General features: G+C 39.3%; 1 protein-coding gene across 1 annotated transcript in view; it reads right to left on the bottom strand.

The window, feature by feature from the left end:
- LOC138003722 (uncharacterized) overlaps positions 1-4,289 on the bottom strand; it is a 73,755-nt gene extending 69,466 nt beyond the window's left edge. The window contains exon 1 of the mRNA XM_068849933.1: positions 3,874-4,289. Coding sequence (XP_068706034.1) covers positions 3,874-4,117 — 244 coding nt within the window. The 5' untranslated portion in view covers positions 4,118-4,289. The remainder of the gene's footprint in view (positions 1-3,873) is intronic.
- Positions 4,290-10,842: the final 6,553 nt, after the last annotated feature.

Raw genomic sequence — 10,842 nt, 5'->3', positions numbered from 1 at the left:
CCTGAGAGAACTTGAAAGCTACAACCTTGAAGTTAATATCATTGGAGATGTAAACTGTGATGTAGGTGCCTCACCACTTGACCACAAAACCCAGAAGCTACTGGACATATGCAATCCTTATCAATATAGCCAAATGATCAAGCAACCCACACGCATAACTAAAGAAACACGCAGAACAATTGACCTGTTTCTAACAAATAATCCTCAAATATTTTCCCTTAGTGGAGTATCTGACCTTGGGATAAGTGATCATTGTCTTGTATACGTAGTTAGAAAGATCAGCCTTCCTAAATCTAGTCCGAAGATTAACACACGTCGGTGCTTCAAAAATGTTGACTCAGTAAGCTTTAGAAATGATCTTTCAATGGCCCCTTGGCACCTTGTTGAAGCTGAAAGCGACCCAAATAAGGCATGGGATATATGGAAACAAATATTCACATGCATTGCCGACAGTAATGCTCCTTTAAAAAAAGAGTAAGGGGGACTTCGGCCCCATGGATTACACCTGAACTGAAACATGACATGTTTGAAAGGGCCAGGCTTAAAAAGGTGGCTTCACGGTCTCGAAGTGATGCTGACTGGACTTACTACAAGCAACAGAAAAACAAGGTTATTTGTAATGTCAAGAAACCAAAAATAACGTACTATAATAATTATTTCAAAGATAACTATAGTAATATTAGAAACACCTGGCGAGGAATCAACATTTTTTTCTTGGGAATCAATCTAAAACCACAACAATAAACGAAATAGAGTTTAATAGTCTCACCTATGAATCACCTCGAGATATCAGTGGGATCTTGAACAAGCATTTCTCAGAAATTGGGCCAACCTTGGCCGCCGAGATTGCTGATACACCCATAAAATGCACAGATTATATCAAACCCACTGAGGCTACCTTTGTTCTCAAAGAAACAACCTGTGCTGAAATGTTTAGTCTCATCAACAAGCTGCCTTTGAACAGAGCTAGTGGGCTTGATGCGCCTCTTGAAAGAAGCTGCACCTATAATCACTTGACTTTCATAATCAATCTCTCAATTGTTACTGGAATTGTACCGGACGAATGGAAGCATGCTAGAGTTTCCCCAGTTTTTAAAGACGGTGTCAAAGCTGATCCTAATAATTACAGGCCAATTTCAGTTTTACCTGCTGTTAGTAAACTGATTGAAAGAGTTGTATTCAATCAATTGTATGGCTATTTAAATGAAAATAATATTTTAACAGAGTCGCAATCAGGATTCAGACCAAGGTTTTCAACAGAAACCACCTTATTGGAAGAAACAAATGAGCGGATTAAGAATATAGATAAATCTCTCCTAAATGGTGTGATATTTTTAGATCTAAAAAAAAGCTTTTGACACCATGGACCATTCTATTTTTCTCCAGAAACTTGAGTTTTATGGAGTTAAATCTCAGACGTTGGTCTGGTTAAAATCATATCTTACTGGTCGAAAACAGAAAACTCTAGTTGGCGGAGAGCTCTCTGATTTCTGTACATTAACTTATGGAATATTAATCCCTCAAGGATCGATTCTTGGTCCTCTGTTGTTTATTTTATACATAAATTATCTTCCCTCATGTGGGGTGTTTTCAAAGCCAAGAATGTATGCGGACGATACCACTTTAACATCTGCAGCCGAAGATCCTGATACCTTGCAAGTTAAAATGAATTTTGATTTAGACAAAATTCAGACATGGCTGAAGGTGAATAAACTAACTGTAAACGTCAAAAAAACAAAAAAACATGTTGATAGGGAGTCACCCCAAACTTGATCTAGTCTCTAATAATTTTGCAGTTAAGGTTGATAACATACTTATAGAAAGGGTGACCGTTTACAAGTCTCTTGGAGTCTCGGTTGATGAAGATCTCACATGCGGAAAGCACATATTGAAGAAATCTCAAAGAAGATATCAGCAGGGTTATCGGTTCTAAAGCGTATAAGTCCAACTATTCCGTTTGAAACTAGGCAAATAGTGTACAAAGCACTTATCTTGCCCTATTTTGATTATTCCAGTTGTGTATGGGGATACATAGGGATAGGATTAACGGAAAAATTCTAGCAACTTCAGAATAGAGCTGCTAGAATAGTGACTCTCTCAAATAATGAAACACGATCTAAAGTTCTATTGAATGATCTGGGTTGGGAAGTACTGGTATATAGGAGGATGAGAAAACTAGCTATTCTGATGTATAAAATAACTCATGATATTTCCCCGCCGTGTCGAAGAAATATCTTTCAGAATGTTTCTGACGTCCACTCTTATGACTTAAAAAAACTCATCTATCAACTTGTATATTCCTAAACGTAAGTTAGAGACAGGAAAACATAGCCTTCATTACAGAGGATCGGTACTCTAGAATAAGATCCCTGTGGAGGCGAGAGAACAGGAAAGCCTAGTTCTTTTTAAATCGGTCCTCAAAGATATTCTAAGTGACATTAAGTAAAACCTAAGTGAATTATATAACTTTTAGTATAATCGTATAGTTTTTACTGTGCAAATTCTAGGAGCTTGTGTAAATAATAACAAAATTACGTGCTAATTGAAATGTTCCTCTGCTGTTCAGATGTAGTTCGCTTCAATTTAGATGACTAACGGCATTAATGTTTGAGTGATCAATCAACTTCCACTGGCTTTTTGCGCTAAACCGCGCTAAAATTGTGAGAAAGGGCCTGGAAACGGAACGATCCTCACGAATTTCCCGAATTCCGGGAAATAAATAACTGTATGCTGTATGAATACACGCACGATCCCACGATTGCGTTCGTCTTTAAGGAGATCCCGAAGGTACGTACAGTTCGCGTACAATATTTTGATTGATCATTCTTATATATTCATATTCAGATAAATTGATTTCGTCTAACTTTTATGTAATCTTCTTTTTGAAAAATTGATTAAAAAGCGATTTTTAAATATGATGTGCTAATTTGTAAACTAGTGAAGAGTAGATAGACATACAAAACATACATTCTGATACTGACTTTTGTGAATAAGCGAAAAAATAAAAATTCGGAAAATCGCGTACCTTTATGCGACGATCATTCCCATGATCCGGGATTTTTGGCTAAATGGTGAAAATTTAGACATCTATGGCTTGTTTGAGATCATGGTCTTCGACTCTTTGTGAGTTGTTGTAGATATTTTTGAGGTGGTTATAGATTTTTTTTGAAGTGGTTGTAGGTGGTTGTAGATGGTTGTAGGTGCTTTTAGGTCGTTTTAGGTCATTCCATGTTTTAGTAACTACGGGTTTGGTTTGCAACGATCTCGTGGCGTAAGGTAACTTAATTATTCTTTTGTTTCTTCATATTTAGCTACCAGACCCTACCAAGATACTGCAAGGCGATATAATGATAAATCTCATTTCTGAAGGTCGTAATTACTTCATAGTCATCAATCAACATGTTTGGGGTACACGTTCTTTTCCGCGAAAAAAAAAAAAAACAAAACAAAACTATGACTGAAAATATAATTTTCTTTGATGTCTACTCGGGGATACTCAGAAAACAAGAAGTCGAACCTTTGATCAAGGCTTTCACTGGCAATTTATTGACGCGGACAACAGCCATTTCACACTAAGGACAGCGTTAGACGCAACCCCCGAAAAGCGGGTTACTTCAGTTGACAGCTCGAACGGAGGTCAATGTCAGGAAAAAATGTTTTTCCCGCAAATGACATGCAATCCTTCCCACCAAAGGTCTCTTTCTTGGTATATATATTGTTTTCACTGATCAAAAGATTCATAAAGACTGGCAAAAAGAACAAACAAAACAAATCTGACAGCGTCTCAAGATTTCAGGATAGCATTATTCACGAAAAAGCCAATCTTCTTTTATACGTTCGCAACGAAGAATGAAAACAGTCAAAAGTGTGTACCTTCATTGGATTCTGGTTCTTTGTTGTCATCTGCCCCTTGCAGCATCACGGTTTGTTGTCCTTTAATGTGGCTTTCGAATCTGGAAATTCGCATTTCGTTTTCCTCCGTTTTGTTTTTTATCGCTTCCATTCGCAGAAACAACGCAATGACCAATATCATCGACAAACAAGAACAAAATGAGGACAACTTATGAATAAAATCCTGACACTTAGCAGACGATTTGGTTCGATCTCGCGATTCCATATTCAAAGGAGTAGTCTTTGAGGTATGCCTGCTTTTAGGATCGGCTGGAGTTTCCGTTAACTATAACACATACAGTATGACACAATCTTTTATTCCGTTTGGTCTATTGATGTGTCATGGACAATAAAGTTTGTAATTGACAATGACACAAGAGCTTAATTGGTTTCTTCTGGGGTTTTTAATTACACTCATCCTTGGTCGCTGTTGTTCGTCTCGGCCCATGGATATCTACGACAACTGCCTTTTACTCAGCAAAACAATTCAATGATTAGAAAAAAATGTTCCTTTTCGTGCTTGGTAAATGGCTACGGACATAAGGCCAGAGAAGGTCTTTATGACAAAGATGTTTTTTTCGTCTTCAAAGGCAGGAAGTCTTTTTGAGATTCGCATTGTTTTACTATCGGTTTGAGTTTCCGTTAACCATGAGACTTTTATTCCAAAGGGTGTATCATGTATCATCATCGGCAATGAATAGTGGTTCTCGTGACTTTTGATTGGTTAACTGTGTGTATAGCAAGATATACTTCATAAATCATTGCCACAATCTGCTAGCAAATAACATCCCTTGTATCCTTGGTCGCTGAAGCGTTCCACGGTCAAACAAATTTTCTCGTAGCCAACCAGTTCTACAATTAAAAAAATATGAATGTCTGAGTTCTGGTTGGTAATGGCCAAACCTTAATGATATGAGTGCTTTCTAAAACTAAATTCCATTTGTTGTTCTTTCTTTCGGCAGTTCTCACGCAGCTAACTGCCGCACGCCCTAGCCGAATTAACTTGGCTTTGGTCTAAATTACAAAGAAACGAACGATGTTAACCCTTATTCTTGATGAACTTGCAGACAATTTATTTGGTTCCAAAACAACATTCTAATGTTTGCCAAACATGTAATGAATCCCTGATTCAAGGCGTCCGTTTCAATTTTCTTTTGAATTTTGAACTTCCGCGTGCTGCTGTTGTTCTGTCTTAGCCTGGGACCACGCTCCGCAGTTGGGGTTATGGAGCGAAAAGGAACGAAGCGAAAAATAAATTGGCGAGAGAAGCAAGCCGAGCGGGGGTCTTGGGGAAGGAAGAGAGGGGGACGTGGAGCCCGGAGACCATGCCTTTCATGCCGCTGATCCGCCCTAAAGGACCGAAATGTCAACAAGTTGACGTTACGGATGTTTCTACTCATGAATGCGCCCGAAAGTAGGAGATAAGAATGCAGAGAGAGCGAATTTTTCGCTTCAGCAAAACGTTTTTTTATATCGCCTGGAGGCAAAAGGGTGCCCGGCCTTTCAGTTTTTAAGAGTCTAAAAAACAAAGACTTGCTCCTTGACCCAGGGCAGCAGTTTTTCATTTTATGTGAAGAATTAAAAACACTTGGACATAGATTGGTACGTGTAGAGGATTATTCTGAACTGGCTTGCCTTTCTTGTACCGGACAAGTCGGCTGACTGCGGCAGTCGTTTACAAAACTTGCAACGTAATGAATCGCTCAGCAGTTTTTTTTTTTTTGAGAAGGAATCACACGTCAAGCGATCCACCGCGCACCGAAACCCGACTGGCGTAACACCTTCGGCGAAGCGAAATTAAGATGGTTTAAAGGAAAGTGCCCCGAATACGAAGGGTGAATTGCAGGCCAAGCAGTCATCACGGAGATTCGTTTAAGTTTAGTCAAAAATTCAAACATTTTGCCTCAGTACTTTGGTTTCAAAATGTTCAACACTCAAAACGATCGCTAATGAAGTAAAATACTTCAGTGACCAACTATAGAATACCGGGCCACGTGAACACCAACTTTCAGGGCTGTCATACACAACGTCGAATTCAAAGGCACGCAGTCCCTTCTCTCCTTCATCGTCACCTAACCCAAGTGCAAAGGCTTTCAGTCCTGGGCGAGACAATTCTTCAACTTGATCTTTCATTGTGGACACCAGTGGCGACACGACTAGAACAGTTGGGTCCGCAAATGATCCCAGGACCGCAAATGATCCCCAAACTGTACCGCAAATGATACCAGGACCGCAAATGATCCCCATAGTGTACCGCAAATGATCCCGGAACGCAAATGATCCCCGTTTTGGACCGCAAATGATCCCGAAAAAAAAGTGAGGAATGGCATGGAGGGTGGAATGGTCTGGACTGAGAATTAATGTGAAGAGCGCTTATTTTTATTAAAATCACTTTAAATCATGCATGGCTAGCAACAGGTTTCTGCCTCATTGCAATTTAAATGTGCCACATTTGATTATCGGATACAATCATCAAAAACTAACTTGGACGCAATTCTAAACCGATTGTGACCAGGGGCCTGTTTCTCGACAAGTCCCGATGACTTTTAGCATGTTTTTTCGAGATAACTAAAAGCGGATTGTGAAACGCTTAAACCCTCTCCCTTCTAGAGATAAAGAGGGAATTGTGACATGTGAAAAGTTTAGGGACTTTCGAGAAACGGCCCACTGATCTCTTTGACGAGGCGAAAAGGACGCCACCCCGGGCCCGGCTAGCAACAATCGTAACATTAATAACTAGAACGCAATGTTTTAGCCTATAAGCTTTGGTTCAACATGCAATACTGCAGTTTTGTTTTTTCCCATGTCCTTGACTAAAAGTCGTCCATTAAAGAACTATTACAGAAAACGCTAGCATTTGCGTAGACCTGCAATGCTCCACCGCTCTTAAATACACCTTGTGTGTAGCACTCGAATTGCCTTCCATATCTGGGACAAATCTCTTCTGTTATTTTTCCTTCGCCGTATTTTTGCTTTAATTCCTGAGCAATGGCTAGCTGGGGATTCTGAGCAGCTATTGCTTCCAGGCTATGGTAATGCAGCTCTACTTCATGGCCAAGTAAGGCCATATCTCTAGTGGCTTCGTTTTCATAACCAGCTCCTGGGTAGATAATATTTAATCCCGTTTCTCCTAAGCTTGATACTACCGCCACCGGGATTTCAAACATGTTAATTAGGCCCCATAAAGCAATCCAGTCACCCTATTCACCATCCATAGCCATCCTTCTCAGATAGGTATCCCATGCTCCGTGTTTGATAAATTCTCTGAAATGAGTCCCGTCCGGGGTTGTTGCATTACTATGGAGGTAATTTACCAAGTAACATCGCACTTTAGTGGCACTCTGCGAGAACCTTCCGAGGCGTATTAGCTGGTCATTCACTGCATGGAATAGACAGTTCCCATCTTTAGGGGCTGGAGGATGGCGATATGTTAATCCTGCCTTTCTTAATTCCATGCATGTCCAACCGACTCTTTGATGATTTACCTTTGTCTGAAGCTTGCTTAAGCCTAGTTTTCATATGTCGGATCGGTTTAGAATTGCGTCCAAGTTAGTTTTTGATGATTGTATCCGATAATCAAATGTGGCAAATTTAAACAACAATGAGGCAGAAACCTTTTGCTAGCCATGCATGATTTAAAGTGATTTTAATAAAAATAAGCGCTCTTCACATTAATTCTCAGTCCAGACCATTCCACCCTCCATGCCATTCCTCACTTTTTTTTCGGGATCATTTGCGGTCCAAAACGGGGATCATTTGCGTTCCGGGATCATTTGCGGTACACTATGGGGATCATTTGCGGTACAGTTTGGGGATCATTGCGGTTCTGGGATCATTTGCGGTCCTGGGATCATTTGCGGACCCGTACAGATCGTTCTAATACCCAATGTTGACACATTGGGGATGTCAATAGTTCTAGTCCTCGAGTTCTATTTTACAAGTATCTTTTACAACGCAAGGGAGCAGTTGAAAGATTAAACTCGTGCTCAATCTCGACATTCGTGAGCCAAACCCCTGCCCCGTGAAGAAGCCAGTTTTTTTCTTGAAGGTCACGGCATGAAATTTTGAGATTAGGTTAAACCTTCAAAAAAAGAATCAAAACAGTTGGTTTTCGACACATTTGACAACGAAATTCAAGTATTTGTTGTGAGGTTTATGCTTCTCGCCTAATGCACCAGTCAATTGAAACCCCCACCCCCCAGATCCCGGGGAAGGGTGGGGGATTTGACATAGACCCTGGTCAAAAAGCATTAAGACCCCCACCCCCTGAGGCAGAAATTGAGATCAAATGCCCCTATCCTTGGGGTAAGAAATTTAAAACAATCCAACATTTTCTATGGAAAGAAATTCCAAATGTTCTACTTTGGGTTTGTGAAGTTAGCATTTTAGTTAGTGGAACATTCCTAATTTAACACACGTTTCTTGTTCAACTATTAAATAAGGGCAAAGCACCTATATTTCGTTATTGCTCAAGACCACCTGATTACAAAACTGTCTGCAACGTTCAAAGTGAAAATAAAATCACGCTGCAAATCACACATTATCATACAAAAATTGCCTGGTTCAAGTCAAGTTTAAAGGGTAACTCTCACCAAACTTTCTTGTTCTTTTTCTGTATTTTTCGTGTGACTTCCTTGATAAGAAAAGGTTTTCAAAAAAAAATTACGGTCTTAAGTTAAAAACTGATTTTTTTATGAAATTGTTTCTTTGCAACTCGTCAGCCATTTAAAAAAACCCGCCGTTTTGGGATAATGTGGGATGATACGTCACAGTTGTGGAACACGTTTGCATGACTTGTGAAAATTTAGTCCGCCAAAAAGTGTGTTCAAAGAGTCCAGGGTGCAGTGCAAATCCTACTTTTCCTATTAAACCTCTTATGTTGGAAAATAGGAGGTAAAACGGTTGTAATAGCAATATGATTTTCACAGGTTTGATGCTTGGTGCTGGAGCAGGGTTTGGAACGTTCAACCATGATGGCATGAACCACCGTGACATGAACCACGGTGGCATGAATCACTGTGGCATGAAGGATTGTTCTGCTGGAACGAAGCGGCAGAAATGCGGGAATGCCGTACGATCTATAATTGCATTTACATGTTGAGGCACAAGACATTTCCGGCCTTGCAGACCACCAGTACACTTTGTCGAATAAGAACCCAGAAAAGGGACCTTCTGTTAGGTTGTAGGTTCGTGCCTTGACTATCCTTCAGTTGTCCTGTCGCTCGTTGAGACAACTAGTTTACAGGAAATCATGAATTTGGTGAAAACAATAGCTATAAAAGTGTTCACATTTTTACTACTGAGAATCAAAGTACAGACTGCACGTTCAACATTACCGATTTAGGGAACGAAAGCAGTTGAATTTTATTCAGAAGGCCTTAATAATTCTGCATTGATAAAAGATTAAAGTGTACAGACAATTCATCGTGTATTAAGTATGCCTTAAACATGGAGTAGCCTTGTAGACTTTAAACCGAATTATTCGTACGACGATTGTCGCGATTTGTACCATGTGAGAAACGCTTATAAAGGCAGAGGTTGTAGTCGATATGCAAACAATAATACTTACTTTATCTTGCTTAGCAATTCACTGGGACATACGACACTGATCCGTTATAAGATCCGTCTATAATTAATACGCTGGAGTAACATTGAATTATAGGCGGCATAAGATTTTTTCCCTCGACGCTTGAAAATGTTAATGTTATCTTTGATGAGTATTCTCAATAATTGAAAAGAGCACGTGAAGTACAGCTTATACCTTCCACACATCTTATCTAGAAACTGAAACAGGGGCACCCAACGATGATCAATAATCTTCTGTGAAATATGTATTAGTTTGTATTCCGGCGGGAGAGTTAACTCGATTGTACGTTGCCAAACAGCCACAGATTTCTTTACTAAAACATCTTCTAAAAGATTCATGAGTAACCATGAAAGAGTAGGCCCTTCCGTTTTGCGGAAGGGATGTTTTGGCAATTTTTGGCACTTGAAAAGGTCACCTGCCAGTTACGGATGTGCAAATGGTTTAATGGTTCTAAGTTCTTAGCAGGTAACGTTCAGAAGAAGATATCGTTACCTAAAATTTCGGACACTTACTTTGCAGCTAAGATTTCAGAACAGATCAAATTATTCTAGGTGGAAAACACATCTCTTTGGAAAGTTTTATACTCATTACAAGGAGCCTACAAATGTCTCTCATTTGAAGGCCTTCGGCTTAATTTGCTTGTTGGGTACCCTTGCTGAAAGTCAAAAAGACGAGCCTGTGTAGCTGATTGATCTGACTTCATAAAGGCAACTGGAAAACTAAACTTGGTTTGATATGTTAAAGAAACAATGGAAAGTGTTCCAGTCTGAATCTGCAGGCTATAGATTGCCGTTATCCAGTCTACTTTCAACGTGCACAATAGGTTATAACGATTGACCTTTTTATTTTTTACTTTTAAATATAACTCATACTTAAGAAGTATTGAATGTTTTCAAGGCTAAATACATTGAAACTTGATAAAGGATTTACTTCTTTCCTTACTTACTCACTTTAGGGGGTTGCAGAGAAGTAATGGGGTATTCATATGCATTATTCCATTACTCCTGCTCGAAAATTTTGATTATTCCATTATTTCCGTAAAAAAAGAACTCATTATTCCGTTGAAAAAACCTACTTATTCTGGGCAATATAATACATTGTTCCACCATACAAAATGGCATCATTCAATTATTCCGACAAAAAACGTTCCGTTAAGTTATTCCATTATTCTCTTCACCTCCGGTTACTAGTTTACCGTGTATAATTTATGACGTTTTTTCTTTACAATGATAGAGCCTGTTTACGTTTGCCAAGAGCCAATTATACACCCCATCTTTGTCACTTTTGGGTAAATGTTAATGTCAATGTCAATGTCAATGTAAACGAAAAATGGGTAAATGAAAAAAAAATTCTCCTCACAGCCG

The sequence above is a fragment of the Montipora foliosa genome, chromosome 5 (genome assembly GCF_036669935.1).
Source record: "Montipora foliosa isolate CH-2021 chromosome 5, ASM3666993v2, whole genome shotgun sequence".
Classification (NCBI taxonomy): Eukaryota; Metazoa; Cnidaria; class Anthozoa; order Scleractinia; family Acroporidae; genus Montipora; species Montipora foliosa.
This window is presented reverse-complemented; position numbering and strand designations above follow the sequence as displayed.